The 23305-nt window shown below is 39.6% G+C and overlaps 2 protein-coding genes across 2 annotated transcripts; one reads left to right on the forward strand and one right to left on the reverse strand.

The window, feature by feature from the left end:
- Window positions 1–2687: 2687 nt before the first annotated feature.
- On the reverse strand, window positions 2688–22141 carry LOC134541093 (uncharacterized). The gene is made up of 7 exons (XM_063384251.1): window positions 22068–22141; window positions 21549–21643; window positions 18764–18884; window positions 17044–17129; window positions 7918–8077; window positions 5923–6084; window positions 2688–3394 (listed from the first exon to the last, which is right to left on the reverse strand). The coding sequence occupies exons 2-7, from the start codon at window positions 21618–21620 to the stop codon at window positions 3117–3119; spliced, it is 879 nt and encodes a 292-aa protein (XP_063240321.1). The 5' UTR covers window positions 21621–21643; window positions 22068–22141; the 3' UTR covers window positions 2688–3116.
- On the forward strand, window positions 13155–14128 carry LOC134541234 (uncharacterized). The gene has a single exon (XM_063384502.1). It carries the CDS (start codon window positions 13323–13325, stop codon window positions 14067–14069), a length of 747 nt encoding a protein of 248 aa, XP_063240572.1. The 5' UTR covers window positions 13155–13322; the 3' UTR covers window positions 14070–14128.
- Window positions 22142–23305: the final 1164 nt, after the last annotated feature.

The following is a 23305-nucleotide window of genomic DNA, read 5'->3' on the forward strand; positions in this document are numbered from 1 at the left end:
TGGCGACATTTTAGTATAATTTTCTGTTCACCATACCTTTAACCTCGTCTATTGACATTGAACTTTGTCATTGACCTTGAAATTTGACCTGGAACTTTGGTCTTGACCTTGAAAATTGACCTTGACCTTGAACTTTGATCTTAACCTTGAAATTTGACCTTGACCTTGAACTTTGACCTTGATCTTTGACTTTGACCTTGATGTCCTTCATGGATCCGTCATTTTATGTTCAGTACATGCTACCAGGAACTACCACCTGCTAGTGGTCATTGTCACCATCATGTTTTTGTCTGCGGGCGGACACCATATTGTGTGTACTGTCTTACCATCATGCTAGTTTTATTCTAACATGCTACAGCGCAGTAATCATTTATTATTACTGAGGTGCACGCCATCTTGAAATTTGGCCGCCATCTTGAAATCTCGTAATTATTTAGCTAGAAATGCGGGAAAAACTCCAAAAGTCTCCGAAAAAATCAATTATTGATTTGCAAATTGAATCGATGGATTCCTGTCCACGGTTCGATTCTTGACCAGTGACAGTTGTATCTAATAATTAAATAAATTTTAGATTCTGTTTTCCATTACCTTTCGCGGAGTTTATTAATCATTCACTCTACGAAAAACAACTCAAGTCAATATACCTGACCAACGAATTAATACAGTGCCGATTAGCCTATTATGAAAGTCTAAATTCTCAATAATCTGAATAACCTATAAGCCGTTCATGTACAAAGCCACACATATATATCAAATGTCTACAGTCCATGAGACCGAGTCATGTCATTATCAGACGTATAGGCTAGTCATTTCAGGACCGCATAACCTTCGTCGTTAGCTAATTATATTCAATTAATCCTTCGTGACATTTTTTATACATACTAAAGGACCAAGTGACCTAGAAAAATATTTTAGTAACACCAAGATGTTTAAACTAGTAAATATTCAGTCACTACATTTTGTACTACGCGCAATCAACAAAAAGGAAGCATTGACAACGAAAAGACAGCACCACCAACGAAAAGGCAGCTCATTTGGAAGCGCCGACAACGAAAAGGCAGCACCGCCAACGAAAAGGCAGCACATTTGGAAGCACCGACAGCGAAAAGGCACGGACCGCAAGACCGGGTCATGCCAATATCAGACATATAGACCATGAACTCAGTACACACAGGAAATCGGAATGTACACGCAGGTGAAGATGAGATAATAAAGAAATTTTTGTTGTAATATTCTGTGGTAAGAAAATTTCTCTTAAACGAATAGTGGGTAGAAAGCAGGAAAGCAGGAATGCTGGTCACTTACACATGAATCCAGGGAAAGTGAGTGAAACAGTTTTTTTATCAGCTAATTATTGCACCATGTTGCATACATACAAAAATATCGGTTGAAGTGTAGTGTGACACCAATGGTCTAAGCTTCTCCTTCGCACAGGCCATTATGCCAAATCGACGCCCACCCCTGAAACATGTGTGTACAATTAATGCACAGTTAGTGTGGGTGAAGCGAAGGGAACGACCTCAAGGTTGATCAGTTGACAGTCGCCCACGAGGCTATCGCGTGTTCATGTGTTCATCCACCGCTGCCATATGTGTACTCTTCAGCCGGATGTAAATCCCAGACTTTGTTATGTAATTAGTTCATTGTAAATTGCTAACCAAAATATCGTCATCGTTTGTCTTTCGTATTTAAAAGAATATTGTTCACCATGCGACTATGCCACAAATCTCAGCTTAAGTTACTCCTGTGCTCCGCATACTTCTCATGGGAAATGTGGCCCATTGTGACACAGAGCTACCAAGGCAGCATCAGTCACCACTGACCCGGCACAGAGGACAAATGAATCCGTGCACCACGGGGTCGATAATATATTGCCATTACTGTCTGTAACCGAAATAGTGTTTCTCAATCATTTCACATCTGTCCCTTGGCCAGACCTGCTTTTGGTGTGGTTTGAAGGAACATTGCCGAATAACTTAATTCCTTCGTTCAGTGGAATTCATTTCAAAGTTTTACATTTCATTTCTTTATAGTCTACAGGCCATGTGCGCGCACTCATCATCAGTTAGGAGGTATTTCTTGTGAACTTTCCAACATTGCCTGCATATATTATTGATATTTATAAATAGCTCATCATGCTCAATCTATTATATACCGAAAATAATTCAGGACAGAATGAACATTTGAGTTGTACATGATACATTTCTGCTTCACAGTAGAAGAGCAAAGTGCGAATTAGCTTAACTTTTTTTCAGTGTGTGTGATGCTCTAACACTGCGAATATGTTACATGTAGTGTGAAAATATGAGAAACATTAGGGTAATATCTAGGTCTGGATTAACCTTCAGCATAATATCATTGTTCCAGTAAGATGGTACAGTGTTTTGAATGTTCTGAGATATCGTGTGCAAAATGATATAGAAAAATAAATAAATATTTATTTTGAGTGAAAGTAATATCTTCATAATTACATGAGATTTATATGAGATTGAAGCTGGAAAAATTAACGACTTATTTTCTGCCATGAAACATAAAGTAAACATGTGCAAATAATATTTAATTTACATTTTTCAATTGATAATATAACTAAGTTTAATAAATGTTAATTTATGCGATAAGAAACATCATAACAATCAATTTGGTACAACAGAATGTAATTAATTTTAAAAAAAATACGAAAATCATAGACTATTATTATTTTTAATATTTTATTGGCGAAATAATCAATACAGATGACACCACACAACTCACTGCAGCTACTTATTTGAGTTTCTACAGCCATACGCTTTTCTTTAAATCGCATATTGCTGTGTGTGATGCAAAAACATATGATGATTCTAAATTTTATTTACCTAGCTGTGCCCTTTTTTTTTTTTCTTGAAATCTTAGTTCTCATGAATCAAGTTCTCAAAGTTCCACGTATGAACTTCATATTTTAAGTCACACTTTTAAATTATAAAAAATAAAACACATTGTGATGCGGCAGCCCACGCAGCAGCGAGGAGCCGTCGGCAGGAGCGCTCTACCAGAGGCCGCGCCGCGGGCTGATCCTCGGCCAAGTAGGGTCGTCCATGGCGTCCTTTATCTGCTTCTGCAGCTTCCTGAGCCACCGCTTGCTAATGGTGTTCACCTGCACCGCCTTGTCGCAGGAGCTGTCCGTGCAGATGACGCGGCGGGACGGGGGAACCGCGGGCGCCGCCGGGGGCTCCGGGTACTGCAGCCCCAGGTAGTCCATGGCGCGCTGCTTGTAGTCGCCCACCAGCTCCACGTCCTCGTCGTCCCAGTCGTCGCGCAGCTCCGAGAGGCCCTCGTCCACGGAGCGCGACCGCCGCGGGGCCAGCTGGGTCCCCGCCGTCTTCACGGGCGTCTCCATCACCACGTCGCGGCGCGGCACCTGGCGGGGCAGCGAGACTCGGCTCAACGTCGGAGGGGTTGTGTTCAGTGGCGTAGCCAGGATTTGTGTATGGAGGGTGTTTTGAAGCATGGCTCCCTCGTATTGAAGCGGGGGGTCCGGGGGTCCTCCCCCGGGAAAATTTGGATTTTAAGGTGTAAAGTAGTGCTATTTTAGCAGTTTTCGGTACTTAAATTTAAATATTGCAATAGTAAAATTTTTTTATTAATTTTAATATGAAATTTGTTGAGTGAATAGGAAATTAATTAAATATTTGGTGCTAAGGGGGGCGGGGGGTTTGAGCCCCTAACCCCCCCCCCCCTGGCTATGCCCTTGGTTATGTTCATCATGGCTTTACATTTTTAATACAAATCGCTGAAAGTGAGATTTTGGTTTAGCATATTCAAACCTATGTATGGCAAAATAAGTATTTGTATTTGTATTATCTGTCATTGGTTCGATGCCCTTTAGTAGATACTTTAGAATACGTCTTGTATCTTGTCTTTTTGAAGCCACTGCAGAAATTATTGAACGCGAGTGGTGCTTAACTGCAGTTAATGTCTGACTTTAGCAGTGCTTTCCCTGCAGCTGAGCCTCTTCCTGCAACCAGTGCCTCCCTGAGAACCGTACTTGAATACTTACAGTAACTACACTGTCCTTCGTACTTATACTACTAGTGTATCTCTACTACTTCGCATCAAAGTTTCCGAATTGGTGATGGTCATGTAACACATTTAAATAATATTTTGTTTGAAATATAAAACTCTCTTCGTTTTACTGCAATGAAAATGCACATTGAAAAACATAATACTACATTTTGATACAGTTATATATATATATATATATATATATATATATATATATATATATATATATATATATATATATATATATACACATACAAACATACATTCATATACACAAACATATATCACATGTCAGCGAGGATCTTATATTTTCGTTGATAACATCCAGATTTTGGATCTGCATCTGGGTACATAACCTCATATAGTGTAACTTTTAAAGCGTCGATTATTACTTGATCATTAAAGTGTACCAAATTAATTCCTGGAGAGTTTTGCTATCTTAAGATTAATTTGACACACCAACATGCTTTCCAATGAACCACCTAACCTCTCTTTAAAATGGTCCTATTTCCCGCTGACCATTACATCACACATTAAATGATCCAGTTTCCCACTAACTCCTTCCTCTCTCTTTTATATTGTCCTGATTCCAATGAACCCATTCATATGTCTTTAAAATGGTCCTGTTTCCCACTAACCATTCCTCTCTCTCTCTTATATTGTCCTTATTACATAGAGCCCCTTCACCTCTCTTAAAATGGTCCAGTATTCAAAGAAGCCCTTCACCTCTCTTTAAAATAGTCCTGTTTCCCGCTATCCCCTTCCTCTCTCTTATATTGTCCTGATTCCAAAGAGCCACTTCACCCTCTCTTAAAAATGGTCATTTTTTCAAAGAACCCCTTCACCTCTCTTTAAAGAAGTCCTGTTTCTGCGGTCCCCTTCTTCTCTCTTTTATATGTTCCTAATTTCAAAGAACCCCATCACCTCTCTTTAAATTGTCCTGTTTCCCGCTAACCCCTTCCTCTCTCTATTATTGTCCTAATTCCAAAGAAACCCTTCAACTCTCTTTAAAATGGTCCAGTTTCCCACTAACCCCTTCCTCTCTCTTTTATTGTCTTAGTTCCAAAGCACCTTTTCATCACTCATTATATTGTCCTGTTTCCGTTAACCCCTTCCTCTCTCTTTTATTGTCCTAATTCCAAAGCACCCCTTCAAATCTCTTTAAAATGGTCCTGTTTCTCGCTAACACCTTCCTCTCTCTTTTATTGTCCTAATTCCAAAGCACCCCTTCAAATCTCTTTAAAATGGTCCTGTTTCTCGCTAACCCCTTCCTCTCTCTTTTATTGTCCTAGTCGGCCACAACTTTGATTATTAGGGGAGTTCTTCAGCGAGTAACCTTCCAACAGCTGATTGAGGTGTTGGGATCAACAAACAACATGGCAGCTATAGCCAATAAGCTATCTATAAGTATATAATATCGAAGCTTATAATAATTGTAATGATGGTTGCGAAACATCTGCTAGAATGTGTTGAAACCAGTTTCTAGGATCACGCAGCATACAGTTTATTTAAACGGCCGGTGAATTTTTTCCTTATTGATATTCAGTTTAAATATGTCTTCCTTAAATACAGCCTTAAAAGTTAGGTTACAGTTTTATTCCAACAAGACAGTGCTATTTACTACCTTATATGAACATCTTGGAATACCACCCTTAAAGTATATTTTTTATTTATGTTTTTAATGTTTAACAACACTTCAGCGATATTTAAAAATACATTACATATATTTTTGCAAAAATATTACAACTTATTTAAAAATTTAAAGATTATGTAGGGAGTCATATTAGTTATTGAAATGGTAAAACATCTGTTTGTAAATATTGTAGTTGGTTGAGTAAAAATGGAGAAATAAATGAAAGTGGTGGTGCCGTGGCAAGATCTCACCTGGGACTTGCCTACGGGCGGCTCCTGGGCAGCACTCTCGGGCCGTCTGGGGAGCGGGGGTACCAGGGGGCTGCACTATGGTGGCGACATCTTCCAGAGTCTCCAGCAGCCGCAGCCCTCGGTACAGCAGCAGCACGCTGTACCACAGGTACGCGTACATCACTGCGAGCACACCACAGGGGCCATGGAGTTAGGCATAGCGAGGAGATGGCATGCTGTGATGTAGTTACCTCCCTGTCGTCGTAATGTCACACGCAAAACATTGCATCAACGGTGATTCATAACATTTGATTTTGGTTAGTAAGTATGCATTGGAATCCCTGTCTTTAGAAACCGTCCAGCCATATCCCAGGCTATACACTAGGGAACAAGGTGGATCCAGGTCAGAATTCCGGTTCCAAAATCGGGCTCTCGTTTTCCTGTAGTCTCTCTAGATAAATGCTAGGATGGTTCCTTACAATAGGCTCTGGTTGATTCATTTCTCAACATCCATGATCTGTTAGTTGCATGCTACCACCTCTAATGATCTCGCTGAAGGTGAAACACTTATCTCAATATAATACAATCGAATGAACAACGAACTGTAGCAGTGATCCAGAACTCTCTACCCGACCAGATAGCAAATAAAATGCTTTATTCAAACTTAAATGACAAAAGGCTTGTCATTGCAAGCACGTTTGCTGGCAGCAAGCTCAATTAAAGTTAAGAAGTCTTCACTAGTCACACTCAAAGCAAGCCTGCCAAGACAAGCTCACAGCAACATTGCCACAACACGTACAGCAGAGTGCATAAAGCACATCTCTGCCTTAAAGGTCAAAACTATGTTGAATGAGCTTTAATAGAGAGTGATGTGTCAGGCTTGAAAGGCAAGTAAATCTATGCTGGTAGGTGATCAGTGACATACTGGTCGAGCATGATTGTCTAAAGCAAAGGACGAAACTACAGGAGGATGCATGTGAAGTCTTCCCCGGCCGTTTAGTAGACACCTCAAGCTACATGCCAAAGGGGTCGAGCTTCTTTTTGGAATAAGATGCCAACAGCCCAGGTGGGGGCAGGAAACAGTTGCAGTGGGGGAGAAACTGCCAAGACTGAGACCTGGTTTCTTAAGTAGTTCTAGGCCTACCGACTAGATAGTAGCTTTCATAACATATAACTAACATAGCTACAGTGATTGTAAGAAGTAATGCAGAAACAGTGAAAATTAATTTAACTTTATTTTGTTAGCCAGTTATTTTGTGGCATGCCATACCAGAAAAACAGCATCTCCTACTCATTTACATAGAACATGTTTTTTTATTATAAAGAAAAATAAAGTGTGTTTTTTGCTAAGTCATTAGTCCCCAAGTAGTTATAATTAACAATATAAGCCCAGCACTACTTCCCACCCGATTTTTTTTTTGCTAGCAGTTAGGAAACCGTTCTACAAAAGCATGGAAATAGAGACGGATCACATAAATGGAGATGGATTTCCCAGAACTTTTCATTATCGTACCTCTTCTGCTTCCACAATGCATGTAATGTAAAAAATGGAAACCAATGAGATTGCATTTCAAGGTTAAAAAAGATTAATTAAATTAAATGTATATTACGCTTGAAGATCATAGCATGGGTAGTATTTTCATGTAAAATAAAAATAAACCACAAAGTCAAAACAGGACACTCGATATGCTTGTACTTGAAACAATTTTTCGGTTATTCAGAAAAAAAATAAACATGGCTACCACCACAGCCAAATAATCAGCTTTTATTGTTCGCACTGAGAAACGTAAACAGAAGAGCTCAGCACTGCCGAGATCCATCTCCATCTGCATGCTATGGTAGAAACTCTTTCGTGATATCCGTCTTTGTTTACATGACCCGTCTCCGTTTACATGTCGTTGTAGAAGGGGCCTCACGGGCCCACCCAGCAGATAGCGCCACATGTCGCGCAGTGCGTGGTTTCAGTTTCCACTGTAAGAGTCGCACTACTTATTCTTTTCTATGGCAGGTACTCACTGATCTCGAACACCTTGACGAGCACGAACTGCAGGAGCGACCAGGTGAGCTCGCCCCGGGCGCCCAGGTAGGCCCCGGTCAGCATGCTGACGTGGTTCAGCATGAGGTGCCTGAAGAAGCCGATCACCAGCCACGGCACGAGCAGGCGAGGGTACTTGCCCTGCGCAGACAAGACGCGCAGTCAGCGTCACGTGCTCCATCTCGAGTCCACGCTCGAGGACTGAGAAAACATATCAGTTCTGTGTCAGAGATTAGGAAAGAATACAGATGGAGCATTAGCCGTCAGACATAAAGCCTCCCTCCCCCCAAATTATTTTTCTGGTTTTCACATACCAATATGGCGAATGTTTGCCTATATTTGTATAGCTGTTCTAGTCTGCTTCTATTAACGATTTTAGTAAAGCTGTTCGGAAGAAAATTGGATAAAAAATATTACTGATTAATATGTTTTTATTGTATAATTAAAGTCCAAAACGAATCTTCATAATACATATGTAATCATATGAGTTGACTTTTTTCCTACAATTTAACCTCATATACAGATACAGATGACACATTTGTAAACAAACAGCCGCCATATTGGTACGTGTATTACACTGAAATCCCCCTCCCCTTTTGACATCTTAAGTGTTCGCAGTAACACTGGATTCGGATTCTGACCCGGGAATTTATGTCTTGTGTTGTACCAGTACCTCAAATTGTTATAGTTATTACTAAACTGTTCCCTGAACAGCTATCCAGTATTAACTCGCAAGATAATAAGCATAATAAAACAAAATAAAGTCAAATTATTGATAATTCTATTATCGTTACCATGGCAAAAAAAATTTGCTTTAATAAAACATCAATAAAACATAAGATTATTAAAAACAAATTCGTAAGAAATACTCAGTATTATCTTTAAAAAAAAAAAACGTATTTAGTATATGCAAAAATAACAAAAGCCACATGTTGAACAAAGATACAAAATTATTTCTTAGCAACTGGTTTCCAAATGAATCTTTTGTAAAAGTACAGAAAATGTTTTTTTTTTTTTTTTCTGTGCTTGGGGAGGGATCACGCTTCATTGGGATGTGGCCAGGGAGGTTGAAGAATACCATTGGGCGCACTATTTTCCTAGGAGTGCTGTACCAGTTCAAAATATCTTGACTGTTTTGAGCTTAGCGAACTATAAGCAGAGTCATGCACTGCCATCATTACAGTAACAGATTTTTTTGTAACAGTTGGCATGCGTGACGACTCTGCAGTGTTCGATTCTCCAGGGCTTCGTCTGCTATTCGGCTCTGCCAGTCCCCTTCTTCATTGGCTACAAAGCCCAGCTCGCTAGAATTACAAGGAAGCTGTTACCGAATCTCAGTTGTACCTACATACCAGAATTAGGATGATCCATACAAAGACTATTCTAAACCAGAGGCAACAAATTCGTGGCCTACTTTTTGCCCGGCAAAGTCTCTAGTGAAAAAGGAGGGAGGGAAGGGTTTGCTACATTATTTCATTGAACCTTTTTTTTTTTTTTTTTTTAAATTCTCAAGAATGAGGGCTGAATTTGTGTAAGTAATACATCTGGTGAAAATTTTGGTGTTTTTTTTTTGTTGTTGACTATAGTAGGTATGTCATAAATATCTCCCATTTGTGTTTAATTCCCCAAAGGTTTAAAAACACGTAAATAAAATATATATGCAGATATTTAATTGACAATTTTGAGGTTATAATTCCTAAAAGGATGTTTATAGCTTTCGAGACAGAATTGCATTAAGTTACGCGCACACACAAGGCAACGGCGACAATTAACGCGAGTAGGTTTTATGTACTTCTTATGGCAAAAAAAAAAAAATAATAATTAAGGGAGTTTTATGGTGCGTTTTAAAAACGGAATTTGGTTTTCCTTTTTTTTTCTTAGTGCGCATGAGTGTTTCTGCTGTGTGTTTGTTCAGAAATCGTCCAGGTAGTCGACCGCGTGTGTTTGCATTAATCAACATATAGTCGCTCTCACGCACGGGAGTTGGTGTGTGCAATCTATGCCACGTTAATACTTGAAGTCGAAAAGGAACGACCCGACCCCTCGACATCCTTTTACTATCTGCATAGCACACCAAAGATAAATGAAGTTTAACGCTAATTTCTTGCAGATTTTTTGGTATTATTTTTTTTTAGCAAAATTGACTACATGATATCATCTTAACTATTCTTCCTAGCGAGTTCTTTTCAAACTATTAAACAAATTTATAGCATATTAGTCTTTATACTGCTACTGTTTTTTTTTCTTCTATCGAGTAGCTAACCAGCAACGAGCATACAATCATTCTAACCAGTGGACTGCAACTTCAAATCTGACACCCACTACATAGACTAATACTTCCAACATTAGGTACTGTTTTTTTTTAAATCAACTGACATGACAATTTTGGTACATACCGTCAAAGATAAAAAAAAATACTCCAGTTTCTCATAACTATATGACACGTGAACTTTGTAACAGATCTTCCGATTTTTTTTTGTTTTTACGACTTAGTTTTGTTTTTGAGACAGCGATTTGTATTATACGATTGTAATTTTATGATGAAATTCATGACCCACCAATTCAATGCATAACCGACATTACATACGTAATTTTCTGTTCAATTCCATGCGGTTCCATTCAGCCAATGTACATTGGCTAGTACATATCTTTATCTTTAATAACTTTAATAAACAATAAAGAGATTTAATGCAGTGTTTTTGACATACACAATTGTAGTTTTGCATTGCTTGTCATGGAGAAATTCCGAAAATCAAAATAATAAATCAAGGTACGAAGATAAAAAAAATCCATAGAAAGCAAGACTGAAACAGCTGAGTCGGACAAACGGAACTAACGATGATACTAAACAAGTATATAGACAACACAACGACGACAGCACGAACAAAAAAATGTTCAACATGTAAATATCATACAGCACAAGAATTCCATTGAAGGAACTTAAGTCATGAAAAATATTAATGCAACAACACAGTGGGAGAACAACGATGAGACAGATTAAATGCAGGCAGACAACAAACCTGGACAACGCAGCAAACACATAAACACAGCGATGAAGATAAACAAGTACTGTGGACAACACAGCGACAATACCACTGGCGAACACATATGATTTCCAGTGACAAAAGTTGCGACGTTTTGTTATGAATAAAATTTTTATGCAATGTAAATTTATTGTTTCTATTATTTTAGCAAAAATGCTTGGAATGAATCACATACTTTTCTTTCAGTGGTAATATTTCAGCAGTGCCCTGAAGTAGAGCGAGCGGAGTCGCTGATTATAAGCCAGTTGTTTGATAAGCATAGTTAAAAGGAGAGCTATCCTTAAAGAAGAATTCCTGTATGCTCCACTATAATAGAACATCTATAAGATAGAGCTATCCTTATAAGCAAACATATAATACAAAAAATAATAGAACTGCAAATTAAAACATATTTAATAAACACACTATGTATAAATATATATACTGCTATCACTATGTATTTATTACTATAAGCTATACTGGACATAAAAGAGAATCCCTTATATATACCACTACAAGTCTACATATTATTTTAAGTACTTAAACACAGAGATTTCCTGTGCGTGCTTCTAATATACGTAGTGGAACATAAAGATGACTATGCCTCTCGATCCAAGATGGCGGAAGATGTTTAACACTTTTCTTGGCTGCTATCTATGCAGTTAATCGGACGGCTCCAAGATAACGGAAAGCGCATCAAAGAAACGGGCGACGGAGTGCAGTGAAAGATTTCCTAGTGCACTCTGTGCAATTAATGGAAAGCCTCTTGAGATACTTCTTGAATTTAAAATTTTCCACCCTACATGGTTTGAATTTAAATGTGTAGGTCTCCGAATTTAAATGTGGTGCACTCTTGTTACTGAATTTAGTCTCACCAACTGGTAGTAGCACACTCTAGTATCAATACCTGCTACCAAAGATAGCGTCATATATTGCCTTGAATACATGCCTAAGAATATAAAGATTATTTATATCACCAGATCTTATCGGTCTTGCTAGTCCGGTGAGGAAGGTCTCTGCCTGACAACTAACTCATGTTTCGGTACCTCAGATCGAACCCAAGTAGAGGCTATGGGAGTATTTTTATTATTAAATATAACATTAGCAATCCTCAGATCAACCTGAATCACCTAATTGCTTTTGAACGTTGTTCGTGAGGTACCAATTTACTCGGAAAACCCGAGAGGAATGTTACCTCCCGAAAGGTTTGCGCGTAAACTTGAGCACAAGCTATGAAAAACACATATAACGTATAGCTTATTGGAATTAAAGCGCGCTTCGAATTATAGCGAGCGAGCAAAAACAATCTGCACTGTTTCAACGTGTGTTCACATACCGCGTATAGCTGATTGGAATTAACACCACGCTTCGTATTATACAGAGCGAGCAAAAACAAACCTGCACTGTTTCAACGTGTGTTCACATACCGCATATAGCTTATTGGAATTAACAGCGCGCTTCGTATTATAGAGAGCGAGAAAACTTAGCCCACGCTGTTTCAACCTGTGTGCACATATCGCGTATAGCTTATCAGAATTAAGAGCGCGCTTCGAATTATAGCGAGCGAGCAAAAACAATCTGCACTGTTTCAACGTGTGTTCACATACCGCGTATAGCTTATTGGAATTAACAGCGTGCTTCGTATTATAGAGAGCGAGAAAACTTAGCCCACGCTGTTTCAACCTGTGTGCACATATCACGTATAGCTTATTGGAATTAAGAGAGCGCTTCGAATTATAGCGAGCGAGCAAAAACAATCTGCACTGTTTCAACGTGTGTTCACATACAGCGTATAGCTGATTGGAATTAACACCACGCTTCGTATTATAGAGAGCGAGCAAAAACAAACCTGCAATGTTTCAACGTGTGTTCACATACTTCATATAGCTTATTGGAATTAACAGCGCGCTTCGTATTATAGAAAGCGAGAAAACTTAGCCCACGCTGTTTCAACCTGTGTGCACATATCGCGTATAGCTTATCGGAATTAAGAGCGCGCTTCGAATTATAGCGAGCGAGCAAAAACAATCTGCACTGTTTCAACGTGTGTGCACATTTCTCGTATAGCTTATCGGAATTAACAGCGCGCTTCGAATTATAGCGAGCGAGAAAAAAAAACCTGCACTGTTTCAACGTGTGTTCACATACTGCGTATAGCTTATTGGAATTAACAGCGCGCTTCGAATTGTAGAGAGCGAGAACTGGTTGCACACATTAAACAAATAGAGTTCCAAACGTCTTTCAACAACCACAACATTATTCGTAAATACAGACACCTTTCCTGAAAACATAAAAATTCGGAAGGCATTCCTCGACGATTAAACTAGGAGATCAGGTGCACGTATGAATTACAAATTGTCGAGATGGGTTACGACATAATTAGTAAGCTCGGGGAGGGATGGTATGCCAATGTCTACCTGATCAACTGCCAGGGCAGGTTGTATGCCGGCAAGAAACTGAAAAGAATGGCGTCGACAGCGCACCGTTCGGAGCTGGAGGTACTGGCGGCCTTGCGTGGTGTGCCGTACATGTCGCAGCTTCGCGGCGTGTCCCGGAATGGCATGATCGTCACGGACTACTTCAGTCGCGGCGACCTGGAGTCACTGCTCCTCGGGGGAAGGGTGCTCCAGGAGAACGTCGCGAGGGGATGTCTGGCGGAGGTGGTCGCGGCCGTGAGGACGCTCCACGGGGCGGGGTTCGTGCACGGGGACGTGAAGCCGGGTAACATCCTGGTCGACGCCCAGGGACACCTGGTGCTGGCAGACTTCGGGAAGAGCGCCATGATCGCGCCGGGACGCGAGCCGTCGTCAGACTGGCTCGACGTGGGCCGTCGCGTGGCCTGCCGGTTGGTGGTCGGACGGGTGCCCGGGGCAGACGCCCGGGAGACCAGGCGGACCTTGCTGCTTCGCACACGACTTTCCCCGGCTGCAAAAACCTTCCTGCTAGGCCTCCTGGAACCGGAGCCGAATTTCAGACTCGGCGACGACAGCGTGACGAATCACGAGTTCTTCCGCGGGATCGACTGGCGAAGCGTCATGAACCGAGAAAACTGCCCTCCGCTCGCGGTAGAAGTACTGTGTGACGACTTAGCCCAGCTTCGACTTACCTAACAAAATAACCGTTATTTTTAAACTATTCTGAATGCCCTACCAATATAAAGTCTAATTTTTGTCTTTTACGTAACATTGTCACGTAGATCTTTTTAGACGATTATTTACTGGCGGAGGGGCACATGGGGGGCTGTCCCTATACCGGTGTCTGCATCACGCAGTTTACGTCTTAGCATAATGCCCGATTAAAGACTTTTCACTGCATCACAGTGGCATAGAGTATTGACAGTTGAGCTCAAGGATTATAGAAGTAAAAAAAGAAATCACTCCCAGGTTAATCATAGTTCCTATTTTTTTTCTCTGAAATCGGTCACTAATGATTCTCCCACAACCAAGCAAACAGCATAAAACCAAAGATATTTAGTTTTTTTTCCCCTTATTATATCAGGATATAGGTCAAAGGTCATTATTTGAATTTTTCGTTAAAATGCTTATAATTTTTAATAAAATAAACCTCTAATTTGTATTTTAGTGTCTCAATATTCATGACATAAAAAATTAAGGATTTTTATAAGCGATTCACACCAGCGTGCATTGGAACCAAACAGCCCACTAGGCATGGTTGAATAGATCTTATCTGATCTTGTCTTATCTTATCTCCGCCCCATTCCCCTCTCGTCATCGGGCTCAACGAACATGTACTTGAAAACCTGGGAACTCAACCTTGTTTTTCTATACTCTCATACAATTATTGACTACACTGCCATCTACGAAACTGCAAATGAAGTAATGTGATAAAGACTGCCATCTATGATATTGCAAATGAAGTAATAAGATAAAGGCGTGACAATAGTATGTACTAAAAAAATCGATTATCTTTTTTTACGTTCGATTGGAGGCATTACACTTTCAGTTTCGTGGGGTAGAGTGTTAATAATAACACAGGCCAACAACACTTATAGCGCCGGGGTATTTGGAGCTTTATTTCATATAAATTTGGTGCCCTGAATTAAAATATGGCATTAACTAGGAAATCAAATTTCTAAGATATCACTTTTTGGTGAAATGTACGTTTTACGTTATTTGAGGTTAAATCCATGAATCAAATCTAAAAATTAACAATGAAATCTTATTATTAAACTATACAACTATTATATTAAACAAATATCATTATATTATACAAATATAATTAGGATATACTATTTTTTTATATATACAAAATAGTACAAGTCATTCACAGTGGTACAAGTACACGGCCCGTCCACAGGTTCGGGCAGTTGCAGACGGGCCTTAAAGGAACGCTCGTCAGTGTTTTCAGTTGCTGAACGCTATGGTAGAGGAAATATACCCAGCCATCTTGAAGTTGCTATCATACTTATTTTAAAATATACTAGTGTATTTTGCAGCAGTTTCCCGCTCTTATCCACTAGTCCTGACGAGCAGTATTTCGGCATGTGGCCGCTGAGGGTTCATCACTCATTGTTATACTTGAACGAGAACGACTCCGGTTAACATAACAGTTAATCTAGGTAACGAATGCGTGCCCCCAAAAAAATGGGCGTATCCAGCTCAAAACATTACCGCGGAGGGGGTGAGGGCAGTGGCGGATTCATAGAGGGGGCGCAGGGGGCGCGCCCCCCCCCCCCTTGACCAGGGCAGCCCAGCACCAAGCATGGTTCTTGGCAAGGGGAGGGCGCGCACCCGGCCGCCGATGTTATACAATACACATTCATACACTTACCTTTAACCACTTCATGTCTTGGAAACAGTTTGAATAAAGTTTTATTAAGCTTTGCATGTGACTAGAATCTTTAGTTTTTCTGTAGTGATTTTGACATTTGTATACTGCACATTTGGCCATTTTAACTACATATAGCACACATTTATGCACCAAGAACAGCAAATATTCGGGCGAGACGTAAATGAAACGGATAGAGCTTGGAAACAGATCTCTGGCTGCATCCAAGCAACCAAGGTGACGTAACAAGGGAGTGTGTGGATGAGGTAGACCTGCGCTCCCCCCCCCCCCCTTGAGATTTTTCTGTATCCGCCACTGGGTGAGGGTGGGGCACTTTCTGAAATTCAACCTCTTTAATGGCAATATTACAGCTCACAGTGTCTCTATTTCGAAATAAGATTCCCTCAAAACCTTGAAATATCAACAAACAACAAGTTGGTAATTTGTTTTTTTCAGATTTTTTTTTTTGTTTGTATAGGTTGTTCCAAAACTCAATGACAAGCCGAAAATAGTTAATAGGCTGATTAATAATAGCTAATAATGGAGAAACAAAATGTAAAAAGAGATGTAAAGTTCGAGTTATAGACATACCTCCAAAAGTTTTTAAATCCCCACCCTCTGTGTAAATATTAGATACTGTGACTATAATTTTGTGCCACGCAATTTACTATTGATAACAATTTAAAATAAAATTTAAAATGATATACTTTTGGGGTGAAAATTCCTTGCACGACTTGTGCAACAACAGTCTGATAGGACAACTTGGGAATATTTTTTAATACTGAAAAAAAAAGACCTTTGCTAACATAGCAAGTCATTAACTTTAATAAGCCATCTTTCAAAATAACTTGCTAAGCTGGCAAAGAATTTTTTTCAGTATGTAGTGTCAAATTTATCAGATACAAAATTATTTGCAGCATAAGTCTTTCAAATAATTTTCTCCCTAAAAGTACAGCAGGTTTAAGATTATTCGGAATTGTTATGAATATAAGGTTTAATTATGATTTTTAGAAACTTTTGAAATTAAAATGCCTGTAACTTTTCGATTATTTTTTAAAATCAGACCCATAATTTACTTTCCTATCGACTGTCCTCGGCTTGACGTTGGATTATGGGACAACTTGTATTTTTTTTTTTCGCACTCTGGAAGGTGGCAACTTGCTTTCCCCTCTGGATATATCCTTGACATTAAACATCAAAAGCCAGGCCTTGCGGTTTGCCGAACTGTGAGTTTTAACAATGAATGAGGCTGAATGCAAGATGGCGGGAGCGGCGGTTCTGAGGAGGGACACTCACGAAGAAGGCGACCCAGACCACCAGGAAGTAGCTGAGCAGGTAGACGGGAGCGGCGAGCCGGCGGCCCAGCACGTCCATGCACATGGCTGGAACAGAACACCGAGGCCACACTCAGTCAGACCAAAAGGCGCCATATTGGTTTCAGAAGTATTTGGTGTGTAACATCTTTGCTCTTGGTACGAGTAATTCCGTGAATGGAATGGAAGTCACGTGGAACGAGACGTGTGCTGAGATCTGTGGTGGATGGCGCGAATCTAATTTCACAAATACAAAGGGAAACAAAATAGCATTAACTGTTAAATTAATTTTAAATATATGGACAGTATTTTAATAAAATTCCTTGTTGAAAATCAGGTCCAAAACCAGGGTTTAATATTTTTTCAAGTCTTTTTTCCTTTTTATCGGATCAGTTTAATCATGCAGTTTCGAATTATATGATTCGAAAGTCGACGTACCTGCTCTAGCAGCGAATTCTAGCTGAGGGCGCATAAACTGCGTGTGATTTGCGTGAATAAATGTAGTTGCCAACACAATTTGCAAATGTATATATTATCACGCTTAGCATTTTTTAAAAAGAATTATAATTTAAATCTCGTGTCCGAGTTTCGTATTATGATTGTAGTTGCATCAAGAAAACACATGAATTTGCTTTTGTTACCGAGGTTAGATGTTACACATCACTGGCGAGTACTGAACGACTCCTTCACATTTTTGTTATGCTAAACATCTTTTTAACGTTTATTATTGAAAATTTGCCTCCGTTGAGGCAGAGATCTTACATTATGAGATATTCGAATGTTATTGCATAGTGTTGACGGTATCATTATAGTTTTAATAATTTCCGAAAACAAATAATGTACTAAAAACTAGTGACTTTACAAGGAAAACCTTTTTGTAGTAGTCATTCAATAGATATTACCGTCAGGCTTTCAACTGAATAACATGCTATGTTTTAACGAATTGGAAAACTAAACGATAGAAAATTGTTATGGCCTGTAAACAGAATCTCTCCACCTGCTGCACTGTCAAACCATCTCAGTCAAGTTGAAGGGTTAAGACGTCGCCGAAAACAAGCATAGCCATACTTCTTTGACATGTTGGACGACTGCATGGGACGGGTTCTAATATTTCCTGGGTGTTTGATGGAATCAGCCAATCAGAATTATGGAAGCATTTTAATGCAATAGTTTGTATTTTTATTTTTAAATCAAGTTAATATTGAAGAGTTGATCTGGCTCAGTGTGATAACGTACTTTGATAGTTTGACAGAATTGAAACCATGTTTCAGGTTATCTGTCACACTTTATTTTATGGACAAATTTGAAAACTACAGCCCATACAATAATAGTACCTAACTGCACCATCAGAAGCGCTATCTGTAAGCTTCAAAGTTAACATATGAAACAGCTAAAGAGTTGACAGCGCTACCTACCGAGTATTCTATACACTATTTCGAGGGCAATGCCGCTGTACTCTTTCCATAGAGTGTATACGAAAAAAAATGGCAGAATTCCGTCTCGTCCTATTGCAATTATGGCAGTTTTCCGTTACGGTACTTTTCCGACCTTTTTCGAAGAGGCCAGGCGGAATACTGTCATTGTTGTAGTTTTTCCAGTATGTCAGTCTTCCGTCGCCCCCCGTCAGGTCCCACGGGGGAACAACGCTCTGCAGGAGTTGGCACCACCGCCTGAGGGTCGGGAGACGTGGCAACGCCGCTCACCGCTCTTGGCCGCGCTCAGCTCGAAGGGCTGCAGCTCTTCGTAGCCGCGGTAGTCGAACCGCAGCACCTGTTCCAGCCGCTCCGGGATGGTCAGCACGGACTCCTCCATCACCGTCGAGCACTGCGCAGGCGCGGACGAGACGTCAGCAGCACGCACGCACGCACACGCAGTGAAACACACAGCAGACGGGACATGATGGTCCGGTTCTTGTACCACCATGTGCCATGGGGAAGGCGGGAGAGTCACTGTAGCTACACGCGCCGAAACAAGCGTATCAGCATTTTGAGGTTAAACACGAATTTTTACATTTGTATGATGAAGATTCCTTTTGGATTTTTAATACACATGAACGTGTTAACCATTAATATTTTGGTCTTATTTTCTTTTGAATAGTTTTAAGTACAGTCGTTAATAAAAGCAGGCTGGAAGATCAGATACAAATATTTAAAAAAATGTGTACGCGTGGGGAAAAAAAAATCAAGCGCGCAAAAAAAAAACGCATCAACGTGAAGCTCGCGGACTCTTGGAATTGACCGCTGCTATAGCGCGTCACACCATTAGACCGCAGTTCACGACTATTGGGCGTTTACTGTCTCTTTCCAATGCACGTCTGCCACTAGCGCTGTCTCTGATTCGACGTGCCCGGTTGCCAGACACTACACCCGTGAGCGAAACCTTTTAGACACAACTTCCTAATGAAATGGACAAAAAAAAAAAAAAAATAATTGAAACATTGCATTTTGCAAAACAAAATTTAGAATAAGGATTTTTGAGAATTTTTTTTTTTTTTTTTTGTTTTAATTCATCAAGAGCATCATATGATAATATTCAATCTTTTTATTTCTAAGGAGTGATAATTTGAGCATAGCATTAGATTTTATGGGATGCCTCGTTATCAACAGTGACAGACTGCTACAAATAGTTTGGAATGTATTATTTTTTTAAGTCATAATGACTACTAATGTGATTATACTCTCAACAGAAACTGGTTTATATTGTTAAAAAAAAAAATCAACAAATAGTAAAGTTCAAAAAAATATATATATTAAAAATTATGATTAAAGATTGTATACAAAACAAGATGTTTAATGTTGAAAGCTGGATGATGTAAAACAGGAAACAGTTGGGGAGGGGGGAATTTACTCTGTACTGCAAACTAAGCGTGGGACAGACTATAAGGCCTCAGAGATCGCGCGCGCGGTTCACACGAGTGCGGGGAACGCAAGCCGCAGCAAGGTGGCGAGTTAGCACAGCTGCTGTTAAGGCCCCCGTCTACCCGGGCACACGCACGGACTGCAGAACTTCAGGAGAAACCACGCCTTTTGAAAACCACTCAAGACATCAGAGTGGAAGTCTGTTCGCGCGATGCTTTTAAGAATGCGCTGAGGGCGTATGGGTACTTCTGCTTCCGTAATTAGTTTTTAAACTTTTCCTTTTCCTTTAGGAGATTAAAACTCGCTTTTTCAGAATAAACTTTAGACATGAAACAGCCTGTAGAGATTCTTTAAAGCACTTCAGGGACTGGCATTACAACTCTATCTTCATTTCTCCGCCATATATAATGTTACGGTCACCGCTCATACGCACGACGAGAAGACTGCGCGCCAGTCCAGAGGAGACACCGCGCTAGAAGCACCAGCGAGCGTCGCGCTTATCATCCCGCCTCACCAACCCCTTAAGGGGGTGCCTTCCATTTCAGATCATGATTTGACATTTATATTAATTATTCACCAACTTTTAAACTTTAATTGTTTACCTTTCACGAAATTAAAATTAAACACAGCGCATACTTTTTGCATAATTAGCTGACAAAGTTACATTTTTAACGTATTTGGGTGTACCTACAAATAAGGAGAATTTAATTTATTGCAGAACTGGAACATTTTTAGGTTTAACTTCAATGTCACTGGCAACTTCATGATATGGTTTGCATTTCTATCACAGAAACTCATTTCATTGTTCTTGGCTGTCAAAATCGTAATAAATTTGAGAATTTGGAAATGCCAGTTAAAATTAATTATTATATTCTGTTAAACCTAAAAAGTTTCAGTTCTGCAATAAATTAAATTCTCCTTATTTGTACAACCCTAAAACGTTAAAAATGTAACTTTGGCAGCTAATTATGCAAAAAGTATGCGCTGTATGTATTATTTTATTTCGTGAAAGTTAAACAATTGAAAATGTCTACAAGTGTATCTGTAACTACAGTAAATATAAAAATCTTGACCTTAACTGGGAGGCATCCCCTTAACAGATCTACACTTCTGGACTTCAGTACTTCCAGCTTGACTTCGCCCTTAAGTTGTCCACCTGGCTGGTCGTTAAGGGCGACACTGGCTGGCGCTACACATGCTTCTTCGCCTCTACGCCACCTGGCGTGGCCTCTACTCCTACTGGATCCTTAGCAGTGACGCAGTGTTTTAACCTACTTACAATATTGTGCACAAAATTTTCAAGTAACTAACTAAAAACGTCCTTGAAAACAACCGTTTGGCAATTTTTTTTTTTACTTCTGTGCAATGACGCCTGTTATAAACGTAACCACGAAACGAGAACGCTATAGGAATGTGCAATGTATCACAAGTTACCAATTGCAATCAGACAAGCTTAATTAATCTTCGGGCGGTTAGTTAAATTTCGCGTTGACAACAGATCTGCACGCTGTTCGGCGGCCATCTTAAGACGAAGTTATGCGAGTGAAATGCCATGAAAAAGTGTGTAAGATGCGTGCGTGACAACAATTTAAAAATAATAAAAAGCAGATTGGAATGCAGTTTGACTTACGATTCCTGCGACGCTGAACACGATAATCTCCGTCGAAGGCAGCATGAACCATTTGTCGAATATCCTCGCCATTTTACCGCGTTCAGTGAAATATTCTAAACAGTTAAAAGAAGAATGGATTGCTTGTACGTTCCGCTGCAGAGCAACAAACCCTCTCTTTCATTTTAGTTGCGAACGCTCGCATTAAGCAATCCAAAAATTTGCTCAAAGATTTTATTTTATTTTTTGTAAATAAACTCACGGTCGCGTATTTATAAGTAAAACAATAGATAAGTAAATGGGTTGGTTAAGTATTCCCAGAAGAGTGAACAACAAATTTTAAAAATACATTTTTCCGAATGGCAAAGAGATTTAATCCGACTGGGATTGAACCATAAGTTAGCCAAAGAGAATTAAGGTGAAAATTATTTCATAAACAACCAACTATGTCTACAGGTCATAGGCCACGCACAAAATATGTGGGCAGTAAAATATTTGTTTGCTTCCCCAACTTTTAACTTGATTACACGGCTTAATTACAACGGAATGACGAAGCTGTCTAAAAACTTGTGTTCAACGTCGTCTTGACATCGTAGGACTTCGTGTATTTCACTAGAAGTTGAGCGAGTGTTTGGCTTTTACTGACTAGTTGCCTACGTTATCATTCGAAGACTGGGAAACATTTTTTTTAGCTACGAGTTCTATGATCACAAATACTGATACAGGAACTCTTTTTCTGTTGTTTTTTTTTTCACTAGAAGATAATGTTAAATTATTAACATGCATTTTTTTTAAATTCTTTTATTTATGGGAAATAATAATTATAAAAACCTTTTGTAACAGTATCTATTTTTTTTTTGCTTTTGTCAAAATAACCTTGTCACGGGTATCACTAAAGGAACAGGAAACCCTAACAAGGCAGGAAAGAACGGATGCGAGTGTGTCATAAAATTAGGTGCCCAGTAGAATTCGTAAACACAACAATTTATTAACAGGTATATTATCACAAAAGAATATCCCATCTCATTCTCGAACTGACATCGATCGTTATAAAGCTGTACCCTTGCGTGCTGGGGTTGAATACTCGTTACAGGTCGGCTATAACAAAACATACAAAAAATTAACAATCTGATAAGAATATCAAAGCAGCACCCTTAATCAACTTGTGCCTGCCAAGGTTCAACCTACTGAGCGTACACTGTCAATCACAAAAGTGGTTGTCATTGATTTACGAGGTGACATTTACAAAAATATTATAAACATATTGCAGCCCAGTACGTAGACAAAAACCTAAAAGGGATATAGAAATATATTTATACAATCAATAACAAGTACTGGCTGTGGTTCAAATTATTTACTACCATGGTAAGTACACATTAAAATTAACTAATTTGGTATCCGTTGAAATTGGCTATCGGTATTTACGTATAGTGTTCTCTTAATGTTTTCTCCAGCCCCACTCGCTCGCCCTCACGGAAGTTGCCTTACACTCGCCTATCACGACTTCATACTTGAGACTTGATTTTAGTTTCCAACTGCTCTCAGAGTTTTATGCTTGCGAAGCGACACTATCTTCATTAACTTGTCTCTAGCGACGTTTATGACATGAAATAGGCCTCGGTGAAGTCCCAGTTTATCTGCCTTCTGTTGACTCGAAGCATTGCCCTTTTATACTCGCAGAACTCCTTACCAGGCTAGAACAGAGTAGTCGCGTACGTTTGGGGGAACGATGGTCGACTTCCTTTTCCGGCGAATCGGTGCGTCACCGATGACGCCCG

Source organism: Bacillus rossius, chromosome 18, assembly GCF_032445375.1.
Source record: "Bacillus rossius redtenbacheri isolate Brsri chromosome 18, Brsri_v3, whole genome shotgun sequence".
NCBI lineage: Eukaryota > Metazoa > Arthropoda > Insecta > Phasmatodea > Bacillidae > Bacillus > Bacillus rossius.